We start from the raw sequence: 24,858 nt of genomic DNA on the forward strand, positions 1-24,858 counted from the left end.
AAGATTTGCAATGCTATTATCGTCACAATTCAAATTTTATTTCCACAATCATTTCTTGCCATTTTCAAAATTAAGTACTATAATTTTGCTTATAGAAATAATCTTGTCATTTCGACAAAAGTTGCTGCAGGAAAAATATTTATTAGGGGAATAAAAGTTTAGTTTATCATTTGCCAAAAATGTGCTAAAAAAATATTGAGTAAATTGTATGTAGGTATTTTTACCAATTTACCATGTACTATATAATGAAATTAAGTAACACATAATAAAAATTAAAAGTAAAGTATTATGATGCAATAGATCGATGTCATATAGCTTCCATGTTGAATTCAGAGATGAATGCTGGGTTAAACTACTCAAAATTTGGTTTATTAAGAGTTTATTTGAATTTAGTTCACTGACTATTCAAGTCAATCTTAAACACCATTTTGTATTTGCTAAATTCTCAAACTTTTACGGATCAAAAGTTGAAATTATCCAAATCTCAATTAAGTAAAAATTTATTTAAATTCATCTCGATTAATAAACAAATTAAACATGAACATAATTTGAAATTTTATCAAAATAATCAAATAAATTGGAACATCATGATATTCTATTTGATTAAAGTCGTTTAAACTCCGATCTAAACTTAAAATCACCACAAGTTGCTGATTTGCTAAATAAAAACTGTGAGGGAGGCTATTGTTTGCGGCAGACATATGTAAAAAGGGCAAAAAATTGAGAAGTGAAAAAAGAGAGAAGCGATGGCCCACAAAAAAGATGAGAGGGAGGGAGAGAAGCGATGGCCCGAGAAAGACAGAGAAACGATGTCTCGACTCTCGAGAGTTCTGTGATGGTACGTTTCCCCACGTTTACGGAGTACGGATAGAGCTTTGGTTCAGCCACGTCGACATTTGTTTTCTCCACTTATTACCTATTTTCAGTAACATAGAGAAACTTTTCCCACCAAATTTAATTGGATCCCGTTTTTTTTTTTTCTCTCCATCTTCACTCTGTCCAGCATCAAGATTGAAACTACGTTAGATTGACTAACTGTTTTGCCTCCAATGCCACTCATATTGCATCAGCGCAGCCTCGTATCTTCAAGGTTATCTCCTTTTCTCCAATCACTTTCTACTTTCATTTTTATTTTTGTAATTCTTTTATCCATTTTATTGTATAACATGCTACTGACAAAGTTAAAGCTGTTTTTCATATTGTACGCATGTTGTTGCGTTGATCATCAGTTACTCAGTTTAGTTTATACTATTTAAGGAGCAAGGACTAGTCGCAGGTCCGAAGTTAGTCAAGGATAAAAAGAAAGGGTATTAGGGTTTCAGGGTGGGTGGCGTGAAAGGGTTTATATGATCAACTCTACACCAGACTGGTTTTTTTTTTTTTTGGATGCATAAATATATAATCAAGTAGCTTAATCTTCAAAGCTTGACAGATCAACAGTTTAACTGGATACTGGGATGATAAAATGTGCCTTAACATTGCTTCAATAGGTATGCTTGGGTCTGACTAATGTTATTGCAAAATTACATTGCTGTTTAGCGTATTTCTTCATGTTTGTAACTTGGTTTGCACTTGAACATCTTCTTTTACCAATTGAAGATTGAACAAGATTTATTTTCTCTATATGTAACGTACTTTTGCGAAGTTCTTATTGGTTGGTACCTCGAGCTCATAGCCTTGTTGGTGAATTTTTTCATCATCTTGTTCCTTACTACAATATGGCCGATTCTTACAGTGGTTGTTTGGGACCACAGTGACAGCTCTACCAGTATGCGTAGTGTCTATGCTTCATTAATGAGAAAACCAGTTGATGTGTATATCAGAAATCAACTTATAGACTTGACACTGCAATCTGGCAACGTCTGACTATGCTGGACATTCTCTCGTGGTGCCATAAAATTAATGCTTCTCAGTTATGGGCTAAATAGGTGCCATGGATATAACATCTGCAGTCCCCCCCCCCCTCTCTGGATTCAATGTGATTTTATACAGTTTTTCTCACTAATGTTTGCTATTCTTCTTGTATTTGCCGTGTTGCAGCGCTCCAGATCCATGGCTTTCAGTTCAACCATCTAGAAACTGTAAGGTAGTTAGCTTCAATCACCAGCCATTTTACTGGTGTTTTAGGAAGAAGAGACGTGGTTTGAGGCTTTCTTTGTTGGATGATGGTAATCTGAAGCTAAACTACAGCTTCCCAGATTTTGGGAGACATACTCTAAATTTCTCCAGATCAAGAAGAAGTGGACTCCTGTTACCCTTTGCCTCTGCAGATGATGGGGTGACAGTTAATGGGAGTCCTCGAGCAAGTGCTGGTGGTGAAGTTGAGGAATTGAGAGTTAAACTTGATCAGTCATTACAAGGTGAAGACTGTAGTACTGGACTGGTCCAATCATTACATGATGCCGCTAGGGTATTTGAACTTGCTATCAGAGACCAAAGCCTATCATCAAAAGTTTCATGGTTCTCAACTGCATGGATTGGTATTGACAAGACTGCTTGGATAAAGGAACTATCCTACCAGGTAACTCCACTGAATATCCTTGTCATTTATTTTTTTCCCCCATATTTTTTTTGAGCTTCTAAGCAACCTTGCTTACATAATCATGGAAAAGGTCGTCCTATCTGGAGACAATATTGCCTTCTGCTAGTCCAACTGCCTTTCAGTCAGTTCATCTGTTTCTGCAACTACTGGTGTAATCATGTTACTTCCAATCCTTGTTATTGGTTTGCCAGTGAGTTTCCCAGCCGATGAAGCCAAATTGGCAGATTTCTACTTTGCCAGCTCCAAATGAGCTCTAATCTCTATCATTGTATTTACTAAAGCCATACTATTATAATCCTGCTGCTTTTAGTATGATAACAAGTGCATCGTTCATGCAGCTACTAGCAGCATTTTACATACTTGGTCTTTAATATCTGGGATACCAATAGATGCTCAAGTTTTTTCCATCTCAATAGAGGCTACTGTTGTCTGTTTAGAAAGATCAAATCCAAAGAAAAGGGCTGTTACTCGTGTTTTTGAGGGTGTAATACTATAGTTTCTCTTCTGGAACTCAAGAAATATGATCTTCAAAGCTCATGGTTTGTTTTGGAATGTCTTCTATGATGCATGAGCCCATATTTACTTTCGCTGTTACACCACACAATTAGTTGTTATTACTTCCTACATGCCATTGAGACTGTCATGCTTTCTATTGATCCATCTCTATTGTTACTTACCTTAAATGGCAAATAACATCTTGTATGCGTTTCTCCTTTACCCTACACACGTTGAAAATCAGAAGCTTAACATCTTAGCTGTGGCCCCATAGTGTCATGTTTTACTTTTTGGCACAGAATTTTGAATAAAGTGGATGCGATTGTCACGACATGTATGTGAACTGTAGCATCCATGTGCGGAATGCTTCAGAGCACTTTGAGGTTACTAATGGAATTGACCCACGTGTTTTTTTTTAATTAAATTTTGCACCACTGAAGCACTAGGGATAGAAGAGGAAGCAAAAAAAAAAAAAAGAAGTGTTTTGCGGTCTACATGTAAAAAGTAGCGCAACTTCCCGATATGACAAACAAATTGGGGCAGATGGAGTGGAAAGTCTTTTGACTTTTTCATTATTTGTCAAAATGAGTTGCAGCTATTTAGTTGCTATTATTAGTCTGTAGCCTGTGTTGGAGTTTGGTCAAACTAAAAAAGCCAAACCAATATATTCTTAGCTTTTGTCGCAGAATGTCATTTCAGTCTTGACTTTCACACTTACAAGTTTCAGTAGTGCAGATCCCAGAATGAGTGGAGAAGTGTCTCTTTGGTAAATGTAATGTAGTTGAAGCGATTTTGGGCCATGTGTTACTAAATTCTAAGAAGCAATTATGGGACATGTGTCACTAAACTCTAAGCCCACTTAGAGTAATGGTTTTCTACTTCATCTTAGACACACAGCAAATTGTAGTGATAATCTTTGTGATGACTGGGAATAACTCAAGCTATGGTTTGGGGATGGGGGCTGTTTTCTATTAATAAGACTAGCACACTGGCATTGCAAATGAGTTCTGTCACTGAAAATGAGTTTACCTCCCCTTTTTAGCAGTTTGAACATATGCATGTGCTGAAAAGCTGGAGAAAAAGGTCTGAGGTGCTCTATTATGGTAGCAAAATGTTAGCAGCAAAAAATTTCTTGCTTTATCTACATTATAGTTTAAGGCTGTCTTCCAGCATTTTTTCATTTTCCATCTGAGTGTAACTAGATGGTTGATATGGGGGTTTTTTATATTCTTATCTTTGGTTTTGAATATCTGGAAGATTTCACTTTGTTTCCTTTTGCTGGGTTTTATTATTGGTTAGGTTGGCTAAAGGTTAATATATTTCTTTAGGCATCAGTTTATTCTCTACTGCAAGCGGCAAGTGAAATTTCATCTCGAGGAGATGGAAGAGACAGAGATATTAATATTTTTGTCCAAAGGAGGTATGAAGATTGTACTGTCATATAACCCAAGCTTGTGACATGCTCATGAAAGCAAGGAGATTTAAGAATATAAAATTGCATTTTACTTTTTAACATTTTGATTTGTTATTTTTGCTTTAGCTAATTTACTACAGTTGTCTCTGTGAGTCCTAACAAATTATATTGCTAGCAAAATTAAGTGTTACTTTTGGCAATTTTTGAAATATCCTGAGTACTTAAAATTTTTGTTTTCCAACTTTTTTTGATATTGTTCATGTGTATTACTTGTTTGTGACCATTATTTCATAATTATCAGTTCCAAGTATTCCAGTTCCGTAAGAAATGGAAGGTTTTACATTTCATTTTCTTCCCACAGTTCCTTAAAGCTAAATAGTCAGTTCTAGGAACAAAAAAGGAAGAGAGGTCTGGGGGTAACTTATCTTATTAACATCATTTTGGATATAAATTAAAGAAATATCCATGATTTTATTCCTTTTCCCGAAATAAGGAAGGCAATTTTCACAATATTGACTTCTACTTCTCCCCTTCTGAGCTCCTTGCTCTCCTCCTCTTCTGTGTCGTTTCCTTCCTTCTCACTCCTTTTTTCCACTTCTCCATTCCTCATCTCCGCCTTCTCCATCCTTCTCACCAACCCACCTCCATTGCCATCAAACCCTGCTCTCTCTTCTTTGGCTATCAGTATAAAACACGTGCACACACACACAAAAGCTGAATTTTGAGTAGGGTGACTGCTGCAACTGCCGAGGCAAGTCTTGCTGCCATTGCCATCACCAGTGTCTACCAGCCCTTCACTGTCATGGCTGCCAGATTGTGTAATCACTAATTGGAACTGTTTTTTTGGGCTATTAATGGTCAAGAGGGAGGGTGGGAGGAGGGTTTTGATGGCATTGGTTGTAAAGTTGGGGAGAAGGGAGGAGGAGGCAGAGAGGGGGAATGAGAAGGGAGCAGAAGGTGTAGAAGAGGCAGGGAGGAGTTGAGTAGATGAGAGTCAATTCAAAATCAACTTTGAATTCTGTTGTGTTAACATCAACTTACCTATTCTGGGAAGAGGAATAAAAGCATCAATATGTTTTTAGTTCTGGTTAAAAATGGAATTATCGAGAGAAATGAGCCCATGGTTTAGGTATAGAAGTCATATATATATATATATATATATGTTTTAACTTATATGCATGAATTAAAGAAGTACTTTCGATAGTATAGGATTGAGAAGAAGGAATCCTTATGAAAGTGTTTGTGATTCATTTTTGTTAGTTGTGATAAATTTGACTTATCAGCTTGAGAAAATAGGTTTTGTTGACTACATACTTGTTAGTAGGACCTAATGATATGGCCTTTGGCTTTTCACTTTCCTGATCTTTTTCCCTGTTGGTTGGGTAATTAGATAATTTTTTTTAAAAAAAAGCAATTTTCTGGATTTCTGTCTTTTTTTAAATTATTTGCACTGCATTTGTATTTAGATGGAAAGAGAGCACGCAATTGACACATCCAAGTATATTTTTTAATACGAATAATCTATGTCAATCCGTCATTCTTCTTCAATGCTGGTTTCTTTTATGTTTGATTTTCAATATGTTATAGTTGCTTGAATGTAGTTTGTTGCGGCAATCTGCGGCATTGGAGGCTGTAATTAATAATAAATTATCAGCCAAACAACCTCAAGCTCATCAATGGTTTTGGATGGAGCAAGTTCCTGCTGCTGTCAGCAATTTTGTAAACTATATTGAGAAGGACCAATCTTTTTCTGCTTTTACTTCAATGTATGTAGTTTGGCTTTTGTATTTATGTTAAAGAACATTTCATTTGCCCACAAAATATACTTGATAATGTTCTTGCTCTCTTCTTTGTTAAGGTCTGGGAAAGTAATGCCTCTGGTTTCGGAAAATGCAAGTGACTTGTCACTTCTTATGCTTGCATTGAGTTGCATTGCAGCAATTATGAAGCTTGGCCCAACTAAAATTTCTTGTGCACAGTTCTTCTCCAGTATGCCAGACACGACAGGTAGATTGATGGACATGCTGATTGAGTTTGTGCCTATCCGTCAAGCTTATCATTCCGTGAAGGATATTGGTCTCCGCAGAGAGTTTCTTGTCCATTTTGGCCCTCGTGCTGCAGCAAATAGAGTAAAAAATGATCGACACACTGAAGAGGTTATGTTTTGGGTTAGTCTTGTACAGAAGCAGCTACAAAAAGCTATTGATAGGGAGAGGATATGGTCCAAACTCACAACATGTGAAAGTATTGAGGTTAGCAATTTGGCTTTTCAATTATGCGTTTAAAAGAACACATAAAATGGGTGGTCACCATAACATTTCTGTAGGGTAGAAAGTTCGCTTACGTATGACACTTTCTGGATTTATGTTTGTTCTATGGTTGTTTCTATGGGATTAGACTCTTATAAAGTGCTTCAATTTACTGCTGAGCCATTGAACTTATTATTGAAGAGGTATAAGCTTTTCTTATAATTTACTGCATAGGTGCTAGAGAGGGATTTGGCCATATTTGGGTTCTTCATTGCTTTAGGAAGAAGCACACAGTCCTTCCTTTCTGCAAACGGTTTCGATTCTGTTGATGAACCTATTGAAGAACTTATGAGGTATACATGAATTTAAGTTGCAGTTGTTTTTGTTTTAAATTGTGGTTATATCATAATTGTTGACATATATATATATATATATATATATATACTCTAATGAATCAGGTATCTGATTGGGGGAAGTGTGTTATATTATCCTCAGCTGTCATCTATAAGTTCTTATCAACTGTATGTGGAGGTTAGCATGTTAAGCATAATATATCTTTTGAAATTTTGTTTAAGAATAATTTAAACTGACAGACGTTTATTATGTTACAGGTTGTTTGTGAAGAGCTAGACTGGCTTCCCTTTTACCCAGGAAGTAGTAATAGCTTTAAACGCAATATGGGGCATAAAAGAAAGGAAGAAAGTCCTCCAAATCCTGAAGCTATACCCCTAGCATTGGATGTTTGCTCTCATTGGATCCAGAGTTTCATTAAATACAGTAAATGGCTGGAAAATCCTTCCAATGTTAAGGCTGCTGGATTTCTTTCCAAAGGGTATTTGAGCTTTTCAATGTTTTGAATTTTAAAACTGTGTCTAGAATTATTAATCTGGAAAATTTTCTGCTTTTCTCATTGTTTCAGGCACGAGAAGTTGAAGGTGTGTTTGGAAGAACTAGGTATACAAAAGTAAGTCAAATGGGCCTCGACTTGGCTCCCTATCTTAGTGTGCATACCCTCATACAAGGCATATACATGATGAATAAATTTCTGGTTGTGGAAAACCTGCACAGTGCAATACATTGTGGCTTGGTTTCAGATGATAAGAAATAGTTTGAATTATCAAAAAATGATGAAACCTGAAAAAAATAGAATGATTAGGAATAAGATTTCATTTAAAGAGATAAACTAACGAGTGTTGGTTTCTATCTGTGTATTCAACAGTGGAATAACTGCATAGGGTGCTTTGTATTACAGTAGTTGCTACTTTGAAGTTTGTTTTGCTATGACTTTGACACCCAAAAAGAAGACAAAATATTATTGTTAATGTCTGATTCCAAATCTTTCGCCTCCATCACTTCCTGTTAATATGTTGTTCCTTCCCCAGATACTTAGTTGCTTTATTTGGAGCCAACTTTTTCTGCAGAATCAGTTAATAGTATTGATACCAAATTAGATAATTTGATGCACTAATAAGTCAGTGGACAGGACCACATCTGGAACTTATTCACCAACCGAGCTAGAGTCTGATTCCTTTGATAAGGTACTTTCATTTCTTGTCATTTAGGTTTATCTGTAAGCTTGTTTCTTTTCTATGGAAACTTTTGTGTGTCATTCAGTTTTCTCTGATTGGAAATGATTTTAAACTAGCAATTCCTCCCTTCATCTCTCTCTCTCCCTCCCTCCCTCCCTCTCCCCATATACGTGTCTCTCCACTACTTTTTAGCAATTCCCCATCTGTAGCTGGGTAGAATACCTATTTGCATTTGATTCAGTTGGATTTAAGTTAACATCTCATCACTCAGTCTGCAGAATAGAAACATTCATTGGGGAGCCTCTGGCCATTGCAAAACGATATATAAACTCTAGGTGTAGCTTCCTCTGGAGCAGTATTTAATATGTCAGCAATCTTATACTATGAGAGTTATTTTATCAATTGGGGGTTTTCCCTCAGAATAAACACATATCTATGTCCATTAGATGATGAAAGATATGCACCTTTCATCTGGTGGTCGTTATATGACCTATAGCATTTGCAATCTTGCCAAGCATTGATCTTACAGAAACTGATTGCTGTTTCGGTTTCATCACTGCCTCTGTTAATCTGCCTATTTTGTATTGTTTAGAGCACTTTGATGATGCTGTTGTTGGTTTTTGTACTAGGCTTTGGAAAGTGTTGAAGAAGCTCTGATGAGATTGGAAGGATTGCTTCAGGAGCTTCATATGTCAAGCTCCACTTCTGGGAAGGAGCATCTCAAAGCTGCTTGTTCTGATCTTGAGCGGATAAGGCGGCTAAAAAAAGAGGCTGAGTTTCTTGAGGCATCTTTCAGGGCGAAGGAAGCTTCCTTACAACAGGTTTCTGCTACCATTTTATTGCTTTTCTTTTGGGGAGCAAAATATACCACTAGCCTTTTTTCAAGGGCATTTTAGCATTATCAAATTGGCGTTCGTCGCAGTTTGAAAATCGTGTTTTCAGTTGTTTAGGATTTTAATTTGATTTGGAGCATATGCCATAATGGATATCCAATCAAGTCAAGCAGTTAAGGTTTTCTTAATCTGGATCCATATTACTTGTAACATTAAGAGAAGTCTTTGGAATCTACAAATTTTTTGCATTAGATTGTTAAGTCATATAACTTCTGTGAGTCATGTTAAGAGTCATTTGACTCTTCTTGGTTGTTTGAAGCATCTTTTGCATTCAGGGATTATAAGTGAGGAGAACTGACTCTTGACATATTTCTTTGGCCCCAGGTTTGATATAGAAGCTCTCAGATCTTATTATCACCCTTTCAACTCTTATCCTGGCCCCTCCTTCAAACTAAATCTATATAGTCAAAAGAACTTTTTGTTTTGGTGACATCTGCTGCAATATTTGCAGCCTGTTAATTCCCACTGTACTTTCCCTAGTCAATTGCAACATTTTCTCCTATCTACTATTAATCAAAGTAATTACTGAGTTTCATTAGAAATTGTTGCATAAAGGCTTTATCACCTAGTTTTTTGGAGTTTTGTAAGGTTAATTGCCCAATGAGAGAAGATGATGTCATTTATGCACCTTAGATGACTTGAAGGCAAGTTCTAATGTACTTGATAAAGAATGATACCTCGTTTCTAGCTTGGTCTAGACGTGTCAATGTTTTTTGTTGCTACGTCACGCTTAATGTCAATTACACCAATTTTTTTCTATTTGTTGTTTGGGTGATCTGAGTTGTTTTTAACTTTATTTATTAGGACTTCTTTCTTATCATCTGTATTTTATTTAAGATAGGAGGGTGATGCAAGTGATTCATCTTCTGTTAGCAATGAGAGACAGCATTCTAAGGGAAAAGCCAGCAAGAGGGCCAGTATAAATAGAGATAGTGGCAGCAGGTACGTGACTTCTGTTAATTTTGAGTTCATAAACCTTCATGCCACTCTCTGCCATTGATTGAGAGTTCTTGATTCAGGGTAAGTAAACCTCGTGGATTGTGGAGCTTCCTAGTACGCCCCTCAAACAAATCCAGTGACCTTGGGATGTCAATGGCCAATGCAAATGTATGCTTTATGGTGGTCCTTTACCATTTTTAAACGCTTTATGGTTTTCTGTTCTCTCTAGATGCTACCTTCCACAAAAATCTTTGAAATTGAAGTAGATCTTTAGAGGTTGCAAGCTAAATTTCTTGCCCTAAGGTAATTCTAACGTAATGGGAAGCAGAAGGGATTAGAGCCTGTCAGCAAAAATCCTCCAGAAGAGCTTTCCCAGATATTCCACCTGTTAGTCAAATCTTCAGTGAATAGTTACACTACTTAATTCATGCAGAATTAATTGTACTTATATATACTCACTGGGGCCTCAACAAAGGTTATTTTGTGAATTTTGAAATTGGATGAGGACACGTCGTTGTGTAAGGTTTACTAGCATTGTACTTTCTAGAAATTTTAATGGACAAAGACCAATTGTATGGGCACTTCTGCACTGAAATCACCGTTAAATTGTGCTTAACAGTTCTGTCTCTCCTTTCAGCTACTGGTTATTTATTTTTTTCCCAATGCAGGATGATGAATGCTTTGAACAGAGAACTGCAGGCACCGTGTCTTCATATTCAGAGTCAAATGAAATCCAACGCTTTGAACTCCTAAGGAATGAACTAATAGAACTGGAGAAGCGAGTTCAAAAGAGTGCTGATCGGTCTGAATATGAAGAGGTATCCTTTGACATTCAGTGGGTACTTAACATGTAATTCCCCATTGTGTATCTGTACTCTGTTGATTCCTGTTCGTCTTTTGGTTGTTCTGTTGCTTTATTCTTCATCATTTATCTATTGTTCTTAACTGGTATGTTTTAGGAATTTATTTTGTTTGACCCACTTGTAGGTAGCATTTTACCTTAATTTCTGTGCTATTCTTCTTTCCCCCTTTTAACCACAAATTTCTTCTTGTTTCTAGGGCCCAACTTCTTCTTTGATTGTGATAAAATATGGGAACAGAAATTTCAGAAATTTTGTTTCTGTTGCTGTCAGTAGAATACAGTTGTTATGGTTTCCTTTCTGTTTGACAACTTTTGCTGATAGATCAAGAAAATATTGTGTTTGCTGTGTTCAAGACTAGCATTATTTACTCTATGTTACAGAATAGGGTCTTGAATAGAAATTATGTCCATGTTGCTTAACTGACTTTATGTTGTGGATGGTCTCATAGTATTGAATTTCTCTCTTCTCATCCTTGAGGTTACTCATAAATGATGTGACTTTTAAAGATTGATTTAATCTTTGCTTTCAGGAAGATATTCAGACAACCGATGAAAGTTTCAGCCAGCGAAATGAAGTTAAAGGCCCTAACTTGGTTCGAGTTCAGAAGAAGGAAAGCATTATCGAAAAGTCATTGGATAAGCTAAAAGGGACTAGCACGGTATGTATGTCAATTTCTATGCATCCAAGAAGAGAAATGTGGTTCAGCATGAGTATGTGGCACACAAAGTTGGGTTGAATTGACCTAATTTATCGTATTAAGAAATTGAAAGAAGTCCTATTTTTAGGAGTGCATTTCTTGTTCCTTCCATTTGGTCTCCTTTAAATTATTAGTGTGATTTTTGAAGACCTTTTAACTGCCAAGCCATAGGAGAAAAAGTTGTTTCAGCATCTGTATTTGATTTTATTCTTTGCTAGGTAACCGTCGCTTTAATGATTACAAAATACGATAGCAAAATATTTTTTAGAGTATTTTCATAGTCCCCACATCAATCAAGCTTGCTTTCCTGTATCATGCTTGTAGTGCCCCCAAGGCTGGAGTCTTTATTATGTAAGAATGGTAGAACATGGCACCTGGCTCTTGTTGGGCATCAAATGAATGACTAATAAGGGATGTTGCTCACAGTAAAGACGGTTGCAGGAGTGGCAATTTTGATGAATGGATTTGTGGAAGCACTGTTTCCATTGGAGAAATTGACTATGCTTTGAAAAAGCTCCAAATGATTGCAGACTCTGTTTCTGTACATTAGCATTCATTCGGGAACATGGGGTGCAGGTGCATGTGCCTTTGAGGAAGAAAGACACTTCCTTTTCGATTTTTGAGTGCATTGGCCTTCATAGCATACTATGTTCTTGGCATCTCGGGTAGGGGGAGGGTTGTGGACATATTCATTTGTACTGTTTCAGTTGAATGCCTTTTTTAAAGCATTGAACATAATAAATTCTGTAGCTGCCCATTAAAAGCAGACTGGTACAAAACATTGTTGCACTTGTCAGGAGAAGAAAAAAAAGGGAAGGAAGGAAGCTTATGTCTGCATAGTTTTATGATTGTCTATGTAGTTTACTACGTGCAGTAAGATAAAAAAATTTGCAGACACTTAATGAAGCTTCAAAACACTTCTTGTGATGTTCTGTTCTGACATCTTTGAAAGAGTTCTTAAATAGTATTATAGTAGTACTTGTCTTTTCAACCCAGTAGTTAGGTAGTTCCTCAGTCCATTAGCTCTATGTGCAGGATGTTTGGCAAGGAACTCAACTTCTTGCTATTGATGTTGCTGCTGCTATGGGGCTGCTTAGGAGGGTTGTAATAGGTGATGAATTAACGGAGAAAGAAAAGCAAGCACTTCGAAGAACCTTGACAGACTTGGCATCTGTAGTTCCAATTGGCTTTCTAATGCTTCTTCCTGTAAGCTCTTAATTTTACTTTTATTTGGTCTTGTCTGAGCTTGTGTCAGTAATTTCCTTTTTCCTGTGACTGTTATTGGCACATTATCTAGAATTGAAAACTGATATGAATTGAAGTACCCTGTTGCTTATTCCAATAAACCACAATAGGTAGGAGCTTATAGGAAACCCTAACTATGTTTTCAGGTAGCGTTTATCCTTGGTTGTTCAAGTATGACTTTAAATGCGAATTTTATGGTTATCGGTTTGTCTTGCTAAATAAACTAGATGAAAGTAGAACATGAACATTTTAACTAAACAATCTAATATCCATATATATATATATTTTGCTTTTCCACCTCAAGCACTTTACTGGCCAATTTATGCAATTTTTTATAAGTAACTTAATACAAGTCATATTTCAGGGTTTCTTTTTTCCCCTCGAGCACTTGATATATGAATCTATTCTAATTATGTGTGTATTATATTGTGAAAGAATTGAAAGATCTTAGATATCGTGCAACTAAATGAAGCAATTTTAGATAGATTTTTCCATTATTCAACTTCTTATTACTAGGTTATATTGGTCTGGACATTATTTTTCTTATGTCTAATTCCTTTTTTTTCTCTTAGTCCCTCATTTGAACGTTTTTCCAAATCAGAGTGAACGATAGATATCTTATCTTCAATTGTTTTCTGATGTGCTCATACATTGGTATTATTAAAGGGAAACAAAGTACTATACTATAGTCTGGGGCAATCAGATTTCATTTCCTACAAATCATGGTTTCGCATTGGATGTTACTGAAGAAGAATAGCTGTTTCTTTTGAGATAAACCTGCCAAGAACTAGCCGCAAGATGCAATCCTTTGGTTGGTGGAGGTCTTTACAAGCGAGATTTGGTGGTTAGGAGGAGAAGATGATGGAGTTTATGGCCTTGTATTGTGTGCATTTAGGACAAAGATTTTCACAGGACAATATATTTCTAGAGTTTGTTGCTCCTGAATTTGATGTCTTGGAACCTGAACTTGGTGCATAATTCATCTTTTGCAGGTTACCGCAGTTGGGCATGCTGCTATGTTGGCTGCAATTCAAAGATACGTGCCGTCTCTGGTGCGTACTCTGCCATTATCACTTCTTTCTTTCGTTGAATATATGTGTGGACTCTAACCTGAGTCAGCCACCCACTTGTAGATACCGTCCACATATGGACCAGAAAGGTTAGATCTCTTGAGGCAGCTGGAGAAAGTGAAGGAAATGGAGGATGAGGTGAACTCCAAGGACAATGCTGATGAAAAGCCCAGGTAAAAGCATCGTGAACATCTTTCCTCTGAACTTCACTTTGCTTTTAGGTGAGGCTCATTTTGTTTTCAACCTGGTTCTGTATTGTTTGGACAGTAAATGAGCATAGAGAAGTTCATTCCATGTGTCTGGCACCCCAGGTAAGCACCAGTGGCTGCAGTCTTGCGGTGCCGTTTCTGGAGTGCCCGGTTCACGGTGGATTGATGGGTGACCATCTTTTCTGAGCTCTGTCAGATATGTGATATTTATGAACTGGGCCTTTATTTGTGCATCTTCCATTTTCTTTATCACCTCAGAAATTTGTAAATTGTTCAACGGCTCACTCTCGAGCTTGGTCAGATCCATTTCTGGTGATACAAAAGTGTGACAATGACCGCCTTCATCCCATGTACCGTTCCTGTAATTTCACATCAGATTTTTTAATTTTTAATTGCATTTTTGTCCCCTAGTAACACCTCTAGGGCTTAATTTTTTTTCCTCATATATATATATATATATATATTTAGTATGTTTTTAATATAGTATCAGCGTACAATTTTTACTTTTCATTGCCAAAAGAAGAGAAGATTATGCAGAAAAAAGTGTCCTGCTGCTTATCATAGCGAATTAAATTCCTCGTATCGTTGTACTATTCCTGGCCTGTCTTCTACTTTTTTAAAGTTTTCGGATGAACTAAAAACATTATTTGATCATTAATTTGTACAACGAATAAATATAAAGTATTTCATATAAGATACTTAAAGAAAAAGAGATGGCAGTGAGGTAGGTTTTAACTTGCCTGTAATGCACAGGAGAGTAGCTGCGGAAGAAGATATAACTCTGTTCTGGCTTCAAGCTTTGCAAGACCCATGACATTAATGTAATTAAGGACTTTCCAAAAGCCTCCTTCACATCGATGGTGGTGTTCACAGCGCCGCCTTCCTGGAAATAGTTGCCCCTGAAATAGAAAAATCTCTTTTCTAAATATAATTGGAGAACCATTAAGTTCTAGTTCTGCTGTTCTTCCTCCGTTACAGAAGAAGAAGAATTTTTTTTAAGAAGAAGAAGAAGAGGAAATGTTCGTACATCTTCAGTGTTTTATCTTCGTTCCACCAGTGTCCTGGGCTGAATAAAAGAATATCTGCTCCAACCCATTTGGCACAGTACCAATGTAGCCTGTCAACCCTAATGGCACCTCGTACTTCCTTTGGGGAATCTTTTGGGGGGCGATCTATGATTACCAGGAAAGGCACCCTGTAGTACTCAACCGTGAGGTTGTACTCCTCAAAGTGCATTGAAAGATATCCCTTGTGCTTTGTTATCGGGCTTCCATGTTCTTCATATATCGTAGATTGGTTAGAAATTCCTTGAGCAAGCATGCAAAGCAGGGATTCCCATTGGTTTCTAACTATGGAGTCGCCGGCGAAAACTATCCTTCCATCGCGGGCCCGGTCAAGAAAGTCGGTCGCATTAAATCTGCAATACAGCATTGGTAAAAGTGAAGGACAAATAAGTGCAATATGCTATTGTGCTCATGCATATGACAAGGATGATAGCATTCAATTGAACTTATTGCACTAAATGCATCACGGGATTCAAAGGTGGCAATTTAAATTACAACTTGGGCTGCTCTAATTTGCTAGACTAACTTGTGGAAAAGCATTATTATCGATACAGTTGGTCTACATGGTGATGATCGATAATAGGACATGACAGACAATTAAACATGATTGGAACCTTGGGTTAGGACTTGGGAAGGATAGATGAGAGGAGAAAAAACGCCCAAGAATAAGTTTATGTTCTTGTGTAAAAGCACGCACCACCTACTGGTGTCCTATTATTAATGTTCTTGTGTAAAACTAGGCTAGAATCTCGCACAAGTATACCTAGGAAGATTACAAGCACGTGGTTGCCAACGCCATTTTTGATAGCCTGTATCCGGTCGTCCACTCTGTTGGCATCGGAAACCGGGATCCAAGAACGGACATTTCTCTGTGTACTTGTGAAGCGGGTAGCTTTCGTCCCGAACCCATGATCCATACGAGTAGTCACATACTTTCGGTGCTGAATTTTGATATTTGGTTAGGATCTGGGAAAACAAACCAATGTCAAGCAGAGATGACGGCTGAAATGGCCTTGTTATGGTAAAGAAAATAATACAACTCAGGAGCAGAGAGAGAGAGAATATTGCAAGGGAGGTTGGTCGGTTTTTAAAGATGACTGGAGAAAAGGAGAGGCGTGGAAAATGTTGTGTTTTAGGAAGATGATGAGAGGGCTGAAGATCCATGACAAGGGGATGAAAAGGAGGAGGGGCGATTTTAGTTCTTGGGTCGAAGACTTCTTGTTGTTGGTTACTAACGTGGGAGGTTGGAGTTTTTATGGACGTGATTTTCTTAAAATAGTAGTAGCAGTAATCAAAGATCTATTTGACTGTTGGCGCCTACTTTTGATAATCATTCATAATATTTGATGTCTTTAAAGCATAATCTGTGGACCTCAACGTGTCCTGAATTCTTGATTTCTTCCTAAACGTGCACTGCTTATTTTTTATTGCTAACCTTTAGATTTCATCATCTTTGCCTACCTCTCTCTTTCTCTGTTTCTTTCTGAAACAATTAATTGTCCATGGCTGGTTGAGAAGTACTAGTAAATGAGAAGCAGAAAAGCAATTATCTTTGTCGGCTGGAGTTTAAATTTCTTTTCATGTTGACAAAGAAAGACTTGCATCATGTTTTAAACTACTCGTACAAGTAAGGTTTCATGGGACTGAATTTGCCATTAGATTGCAGCTAAAGGCGGTTGACAGATTGGTTCTTCAATTTGCCTTACCGCATTTGCCTCCACTCCGTTACATAAATGGGTGTCTATCGAATAATTGTGAGAAAAATCTTAGTAAATGAATACAATAACGAACCAGAGAGTTGGGAGCGGCCAAATTAGTAGCGAATGTATAACAAGGTGCCGGCCGTGCGTCTTCAACTATGTAGGTAGGTACGATGACGCTTTCGTCTTTTTATTTTTGTGCGTGCCATCTTCCCTTGAAAGCAGCCTGGGAACTTTTCTGAACGAGGACGATGCCTTTGGTGCAAGGCACTACTATTGCAACGGGGGCGGAACCTGGTTAAACATGAGATGGTACAATCAACTTAGCCAATTACATATATATATATATATTTTAAAGCAAATCTTGCTTGGAAAATCTTTAACAGTGTGTAATATCATGCAGCAAAGTGTCATAATGGAATCCATTTTGAAACACTGCGTTATCTTTCAAAATTATGATTAGATTACTGCATATCATCTTTCTCTCATCATTTTGATTGACTCGTACGAAGATGTTTGGATAGCAGATTCTTTTCAAATAATTAATATTTCGCTTGCATCATAAACATATTTTCAACCCATCTTTTTATATTTTCAATCACCTTTTTATCTCACATACATCACATCACAAAAAGTGCTACAGTAATTATTCCAAATAATATTCTATCCAACAAGATGTTTTTTCTTTTCTTTCGAAATAAAAAAAAAAGAAGTTTTTCTTTAATGTGCAGTTGAGTAAAGTAATTTATCTTCCCTGTCGTGGGTCCCATTTATGTAGTATGGTAAATCTCTGAGAATTCTAACGTTTGATATAAAAGATAGTAGTAGTTTTTAAAAGGGATAATTTCAGAAACCTCCCCTGAGGTTTCTGACACTTTCACTGACATCCCCTGAGGTTCTCAAAATTTCACTTACCTCCCTTGCTTTTGATTTTGTGGTAACAATCCAGTCCAAATCAGATTAAAATATTATTTTCATGTGTGAGAAGGTATTTTTATTCCATAGCTACCCTTTGCAGAAGTTGTATTAGTAGAAGATTCAAAGAAGAATAAATGATTTGGACTAATTAGTAAAGTTGAGGGGGGTAAGTGCAATACAAAAAATTGCATGCACCAGATGTGCCATGCAACAGTTATTTGGTAGATTTTGCAACGGCTAGCTGCAAATTGCAACGGCCAGAAGGTTTGCTGTTTCAGTAGCAATAGCATATAAAGCAAAGCAACTTAACTACCTCTGAGGTTTCAAGCTATTAACATTCTTTGCTACTAATTTGGAGTGATAACAAGTGCATTTGCTGTGCTACAATTAGAGCTCTGAGTAAAAAGTTTTAGCTGCAACCATGGCCTCTTCAAGCCATAGGGGAGAATCATGGAATTCACCTACATCTTTCTCCATTAAAAACAGGTTTTGCCGCTGTAATCGCAAAGCAACCGTAATGATATCAGAGAGTGAAAGGAATCCAGACAAGTTGTATTTCTATTGAGAAATTTCCAACTTTGTGATGAATTTTAAAAAAATTCTACAAAAGGGGTGATTTTGGGTTTAATTTCCGTCAGGGGGGTCTTCGCATTTGTGAATTTCACAAATGCGAGCTTACAAGAGCTCGCATTCGTGGAATGCGAGCTCTGGTTATTGAGCTCGCATTCCACGAATGCGAGCTCTTCTCAATTTTTTTTTTCCTTTTTTAAGAGCTAGGGAATTATTTCTAGGAAGCAAATGCGAGCTCTTATCTTTTTTATTTTGGTATTTTTTGAGAGGTAGGGAATTATTTGCAGAAAGCTTCTAATTTTTGTTTTAAAAAATGTTGCAAATATTTAAAATTTTGCAAATAGCTCGCATTTGTTAAATTTGACCTGCAAAAATTGTATTTAACTTTTTTGTTAGATTTCGCATTTATAAGTATGACTTGTAGAAAATTAGATTCAAATTTAGATGTATTAGGGTTTTAAAAATATTATATAAGTGATAAAAATTTTATAAATTGTAAAAATAAAATCAAACTGCTTGGATAATTAAATGTTATATTTGCATAAGAAATAATACAATAATCATAATAATGATAATACAATAATATTGGTGTAATAAAACTGCCATTAATTTAAATATTTACTTATAATGCCCAAAGAGCCTAATTACCAATTTTTTCTTCTCGCGCTCAAATATAACATTAACCCGCATGCGAGCTAACCTTGAAATAGAAAAAACACAGAATCCCGCTTGCGGGTTTCAGGAGTATTCGGATATTCTCATATGCACCTATGCAAATCGAACCAACCGAATATCTTATCCGTATCCCATTTTTTTAAATAAAAATCTTATAAATTTGAAAAATAAAATCAAATTTAGATGTATTAGGGTTTTAAAAATATTATATAAGTGATAAAAATTTTATAAATTGTAAAAATAAAATCAAATTTAAATAATTAAATGTTATATTTGCATAAGAAATAATACAATAATCATAATAATGATAATACAATAATATTGGTGTAATAAAACTACCATTAATTTAAATATTTACTTATAATGCCCAAAGAGCCTAATTACCAATTTTTTCTTCTCGCGCTCAAATATAACATTAACCCGCATGCGAGCTAACCTTGAAATAGAAAAAACACATAATCCCGCTTGCGGGTTTCAACGTTATTCTGCGCTTCGTGTGTTTGCTTTTGTTTTGCTTTTGTCTTTTTTTTTCGAAATGGAGGGTTGGCGGTGGAGCTTAGTACGAGAGCTCACTGAACTCTAATAGGTTTCTAATTAGGTTTCTAATAAAGACTTCGTTCGATATGTGATATTTCAGCCGAACTTCGAATCCATGGCACTTATTACGCGCTTAAGCCACCTGTCCACATTAGCAATCAAATGGCTTGATATCAAGAATTCCACAAAGGTAAATTACCTAATAACCTTGCAAAATAGGCTATCCATCTTCCTTGAGTTCATATAAAAACATTATCCTAAATACCAAAAAGGACAAGCTTGAATTCCCAATCCCACCTGTGTACATAAATTGTTCTTATTTGATTGAACTTCTTGTCTTGTAACAAATGACCCCACAGACATTTTCTTGCAAAGTACGTAATTTGAAGTCAGGCGTGTAATCTTGCATGACAAGAATAGGTACGTAAAGAATAAGAAAATTCATTATGTAACTTAAACATAAACGGTAGTAATTAACCCCAACTACTTGGGATATATCTGTAATTTTGGCCCTGATGACGTCAGAAAAGGGGCCCAATTTTTTATCAAGGGAGGTAAGTGAAATTTTGAGAACCTCAGGGGATGTCAGTGAAAGTGTCAGAAACCTCAGGGGAGGTTTCTGAAATTATCCCTTTTTAAAACCCATGGATGTAAATGTACCCTTGCATGTTTAAATACCAAAATACATTTTGTTTGGATTGAGATGATTTCAAATAAAATAATTTACTTCACAAATTTCAATCACTTTTTTATCTTTCCAATCATCTTTTTATTTCACATACATCACACCACAAAAAATGTTACAGTAAATATCTCAAATAAATCACCCAAATAAACTCCTATTCAAACAAACATCTCTGGCAAGAGAAGACGTAACAAAGAAAACACGTTTTTCTGAAGCCAAACTCAGAGTTCATATATACAAGCGAAAAACGCGACCGGACAACCGTTTCAAACTGGAAAAAAACGCTTTTTCTTGGTCCATTTCGTTCCTTTAGCAGTGTCCCGTCTATTGTGCTCATCTTGTTCGACAGAATGCCTCAGTGAAAACACACTCCTGTTTCTGTCAGGGTTAGAAACAGTAACACTAGGATTTCTTTATTGTCATCGATTTTACTTCGTTTTATGGAGGAAAAAAGTAGTAAGAGTGTGTTAATTAATTAGAGTGCTGGAGAAGATGGGAATAAAGCTAAAGGTGGTGTGCAGGAAAGTTTACGATTACGTCCGTTATGATCTAAAGGAGATTGCATTTCCTTCGTCTTTGCCCGACCCACCTCATATCAAAAAGCGCCGCAAACTCACTTGGAAAGAGCGTTTTCTTGTAAGTTTCTCTTTCTATCTGGTACTAGTATGCTATTGTACTCCACAATATATTTGTTTGTTTGTTTAACGGTCTTGATCTAAATGATATGCTTTTACCCAATGACGATTGTGAGCACATTTTTGTACAATCCGTTGTTATCTTCTCTCGTTTGTGCGTCTTGTGTCAACATTATCTTAAACATGAGAATCACTCAAGGTGTTGTTCTTGTTTAGTTAAGCGCAAATGCGGCCTCTGGAATTCTTCTGTAGTTGTTGTTGGGGGCTGTTACAAGCTCGTGGCTTTGAAACTGCTTCATGACTTTTCTCATGTTGAGCTGACAAACTTCTTTTTTCTTTTTTGGGTGCAAATTTGTGAATTCAAAATTCATCTTAGCAAATAATGGATGTGAAAGAAATTAACTCCGAGTGCGATTTGCCTGATGCATTTTAATTATTCTCTGCCAATATAAAATCGTTGATCAGGTGTTGAAGGAAGCTTCTAGACTCTATGCAGCAAGTTGGGTTAGGGATATTGGTCCTGAATTAAGGCCGAATGATTACAAGAAGAAGGTAGAGAATGATGATAAATTTGATGAAGAAAACAAGGTAAAAACAGAGAAGGAACCCTCTACACTTGAAGATCTTGGTAAGTCACTTAAAGGTTCCCCTTTCTTATCACATCAATAGTTGTTGGTTAGAATGAAGTTTACTGATTGTTTGGGTATGTTTGGCTTTCTTTAAGGTCATTTGGATTGAAAATGTAGTGGTGTACAGGGGATATGATGAGAAGAAAAGTAGAAAATTTGAATTACAATGTGAGTTGCACTGAGAGGGCCTCTTTCAAAAGTATTATCAGTTGCAAACATCAAACAGGGACACACTTCAAGGGTACATTGTATTCATACTAGGAATCAATCTAGAGACTTTTAATTGATATTTGTAGTTCTGTATGTACAATGCATTCATTATCACGCACACAGAGACACATGGAGAATTTGTACAGGAGATGGAAATAACTTGCATAAGCCAACTTTATACAAATTTTTTATTAACATGTGCTCGTATGGCATGAGCATCACATTTTGGTTTAGTAGCATTAGCCTGCCTATTAAACTTTCATGGTTAATTTAAGATAAAATAAGATAAAATCTGCTTAACTTTCAAATGGTTTGAAGTTGTATCATCCGGTTAAGTTCAAATGGCACCCCAGGCTGACAACTTTTGACACACACCCCTGGCTTAGACTATTTCTTTCTTTGGGTGATCATCTTGTTGATTAAATTGTTACAGGATCAATCTATTTTCTTACCAAATTCTGATACACTATTTCTGTTAATAGCTGTTGCTGCAAGAGGTGGCATGGAAACGCTAAGACCAGCATTGCAGCGAGTGTATATGACAAGAGCTTCTGCATATAGAGATGCACTCAAAAGTTTTATAGAGGGTTATCAGGAAGGTGTACAACAAGTCATGGAGAAGAGAGATTCTGCATCTCAATCAGAAGAAGGCACTCCAAAAAGGCCTACAAAATAATCATTGGTAATCCTTTTTCTGAGAATATATTTTAGTTGCTTCAGTATTAGACTGCTATAATTATGTGCAAATGCCTAAAAGGTACAAGATGAAGATATTGATTTCGGTTTAATAATTTGGTTATGGGAAAGGAAAATCTGCAATCATCAAATGTCTTCGCATCAGTGTTTCTTGTTTTATGTTCACTCATATTTTCAACTTTAATATAACAGAACTTTACGATTAACGAGTATTTGGTTTGTATTAATTTAATTGATGTTATAGTATATTGTACAGACTTCGATGACTGCTTTCTTGTGTACAAATAATACTTCTCTGGTTATAGACATGAAAAGAGAGAGAAGATTCTTTTTCGTTAGCTTGCTAAGTTGAAAACTGTTGGTGTCCTACCTGTAGAAGAGATTTTCTGAGACAAAGATCAGATAACCATAACTTCTTGTTGAATTTTCTTCTGAAGATGTGTCATTTATTTTATGTGTTCTTTGATTTTGTAACTGATTATTAAATGAATGCGAAATGGCAATTAATGACATTGAGATGAGATGCCATATGGTAACCAGCTTGAATTTCAGGTAAAGAGGGCATGGGCCCTACTATCTGGTGATTGCATGGGGTTTCTTAAATGAGGAAATGAATTTGGGCTCTTTTATTTGGTTTGTTAGGTCATTATGCCAAGCTTCACGTATGAAACTCAAGTTCCAATTTTTTTGTCAAGCATCAAACTGCATATAGAATGGCTTCTGTACCTGATGGACCCATCTGTGAGCTGTTTGTGGGCTCTCTCTAGGTGGTTGTTTTAGGGCCTTAACCTATGAGATTTGATGGATTTACTCAGGTACCTCAAGCATGCGGGTCTTCCTTTAAGACACATGATGTTGATCTCCTCTTCTTCATGGTTAAGAGTCGTATATGTAGCTTCGTATTAGATTCTTTTGTGCAAAGGCTTCAGGATCGTTTCACATTCCACATGAGCCATCAATGTAGTTCATAAGAAATTGATTCATTCTCCTCTGAAGATGCACCCGTTCTTTATTGATTACCTGTAAACGCTATGGGAACATTTTCTGAGCTCTTGAATCTTTGCAAATTCTTTCTTACGGTTAAGTCAATGAAATTGTTTTCTTCCCAATGTTAATGGAAGTGGATCCTTTCTGCTTGTCAGGTGCAAAACTTGGAGAAGTTGAAGTTGGCTCTAGAATCTCAAAAGGCAAAAAGTACGAGGCCAACGAAGGCCAAGTTAGAGGGGAAAAATGTTCACATGCTTTTGCATATGTATTCCTGTACTTGGACATGAATGCTTGAGATATTGTTGCTGAAGCAGTTTCCTTATGTTTTAATTAAAATCACTATTTTAAAGCCCATGGGCCTTTGGGGAGCCTGCCACTTGCTGGGCACACTACTAGTTGGTAACCTTCGCAAGCAGATGTCAATGGATTCCTCCATTGTCTTAGTTCTTTTGGATGCACGTAATCACGTCCCTGAATTTAGACAATGTAATTCTTCCTCACTTGGCATTTTTCATTTTCCTCTTCTAACTGGTGACCTTTTCATTTCTACGAATCGGCTAGTGTATTAAGTTAAAAATTCAGCCTTATGCCTTTGCTTCATGTGATGCTGATGCATAGCTAGCTCAAGATTTTGACTGACAGTTCCCTTCTGTTAGGTGCATTTTTGAAGATATCAGCTGAGTTTTTGCAGGGGAGGGGGGTGTGGGCGAATCATGCTTAGCCGGAATGAGTAAATTAGTCCCACAAACCCTCCTTCCCCACCCACTGGCAAAACAAAAAGAGAGAGAGAGAGAGCGAGGCGTGCTGTATTTATAGTCATTAAACCAGGTATATACATTCTTCAAGGCTAAAAGTTCGATAATTTGATTTGCTTTGAACGTGATCGTTAGTTCCCACGCTTACGTATTTTTCTCAGTTCCTTTGTTTCTTTCTACCGTATTGGCTGGAGGATGATGGGTGTTCGAGGAGGCTGTTCCCAAGTTTACACGTTCAATTCTGATTTTGACGGAACCTTGCAGCAATTTTTTAGTTCTCTCAGGCGTGGCTGAAGTTTATGTTTCTCGGAGATGAGACTGAAGAATAGCCATGATGTGACCTGATATTGTCTTTTATTATTTTCTTCCATGACTAATACCAACAAGTATCAGCAACGGACTGATAGGTGACTGCAAAGTGAAAAAAAAGATTTTTTTGGTAAAAACAATATTATGGTGAATTTGATTTCGATCACCATCACGGGTCAGAATATTGTCCATGAGACTCTTAAGTACCTCATAGAGGTAGAGATTCTTATAAATCGACCATCAATATAGTTATCACATCGACAGCATGATTCAAACTCACAATTTTTTTGTACGAAAATAGTATATTCTTACCAATAGAGCCAACTCAGTGTTGGCTTCGTAG

The 24,858-nt window shown here is 36.5% G+C and overlaps 3 protein-coding genes across 8 annotated transcripts; 2 read left to right on the forward strand and 1 right to left on the reverse strand.

Annotated features, from left to right (window-relative positions):
- Positions 1-685: 685 nt before the first annotated feature.
- On the forward strand, positions 686-14,575 carry LOC140003762 (uncharacterized). Of its 6 annotated transcripts, XM_072054611.1 has the most exons (20): positions 686-838; positions 1,004-1,090; positions 2,041-2,521; positions 4,366-4,457; positions 6,053-6,217; positions 6,310-6,703; positions 6,935-7,053; positions 7,159-7,231; positions 7,312-7,532; positions 7,620-7,664; positions 8,184-8,238; positions 8,859-9,050; positions 9,964-10,064; positions 10,142-10,229; positions 10,730-10,879; positions 11,454-11,582; positions 12,657-12,827; positions 13,859-13,918; positions 14,000-14,109; positions 14,204-14,575. In XM_072054611.1, exons 2-20 carry the CDS (start codon positions 1,050-1,052, stop codon positions 14,208-14,210), a joined length of 2,694 nt encoding a protein of 897 aa, XP_071910712.1. In that variant the 5' UTR covers positions 686-838; positions 1,004-1,049; the 3' UTR covers positions 14,211-14,575. The 6 variants fall into 6 exon arrangements, 5 of the variants coding, with proteins under 5 accessions (XP_071910712.1, XP_071910716.1, XP_071910714.1 ...); XM_072054613.1 differs by lacking the exon at positions 686-838 and having other exon boundaries at positions 872-1,090; positions 14,000-14,157; positions 14,248-14,575; XM_072054612.1 differs by lacking the exon at positions 686-838 and having other exon boundaries at positions 872-1,090; positions 14,248-14,575.
- A 213-nt stretch (positions 14,576-14,788) lies between these two features.
- Positions 14,789-16,429, reverse strand: LOC113691708 (protein trichome birefringence-like 9). Its single transcript, XM_027209979.2, has 3 exons — positions 15,973-16,429; positions 15,173-15,562; positions 14,789-15,044 (listed from the first exon to the last, which is right to left on the reverse strand). Exons 1-3 carry the CDS (start codon positions 16,371-16,373, stop codon positions 14,789-14,791), a joined length of 1,047 nt encoding a protein of 348 aa, XP_027065780.2. The 5' UTR covers positions 16,374-16,429.
- Positions 16,430-20,494: 4,065 nt separating this feature from the next.
- On the forward strand, positions 20,495-23,979 carry LOC113691887 (uncharacterized). Its single transcript, XM_027210214.2, has 4 exons — positions 20,495-20,930; positions 21,395-21,557; positions 22,251-22,450; positions 23,607-23,979. Exons 1-3 carry the CDS (start codon positions 20,787-20,789, stop codon positions 22,442-22,444), a joined length of 501 nt encoding a protein of 166 aa, XP_027066015.2. The 5' UTR covers positions 20,495-20,786; the 3' UTR covers positions 22,445-22,450; positions 23,607-23,979.
- The last annotated feature ends 879 nt before the right edge of the window (positions 23,980-24,858 follow it).

Source organism: Coffea arabica, chromosome 6e (genome assembly GCF_036785885.1).
Source record: "Coffea arabica cultivar ET-39 chromosome 6e, Coffea Arabica ET-39 HiFi, whole genome shotgun sequence".
Taxonomy (NCBI): Eukaryota; Viridiplantae; Streptophyta; class Magnoliopsida; order Gentianales; family Rubiaceae; genus Coffea; species Coffea arabica.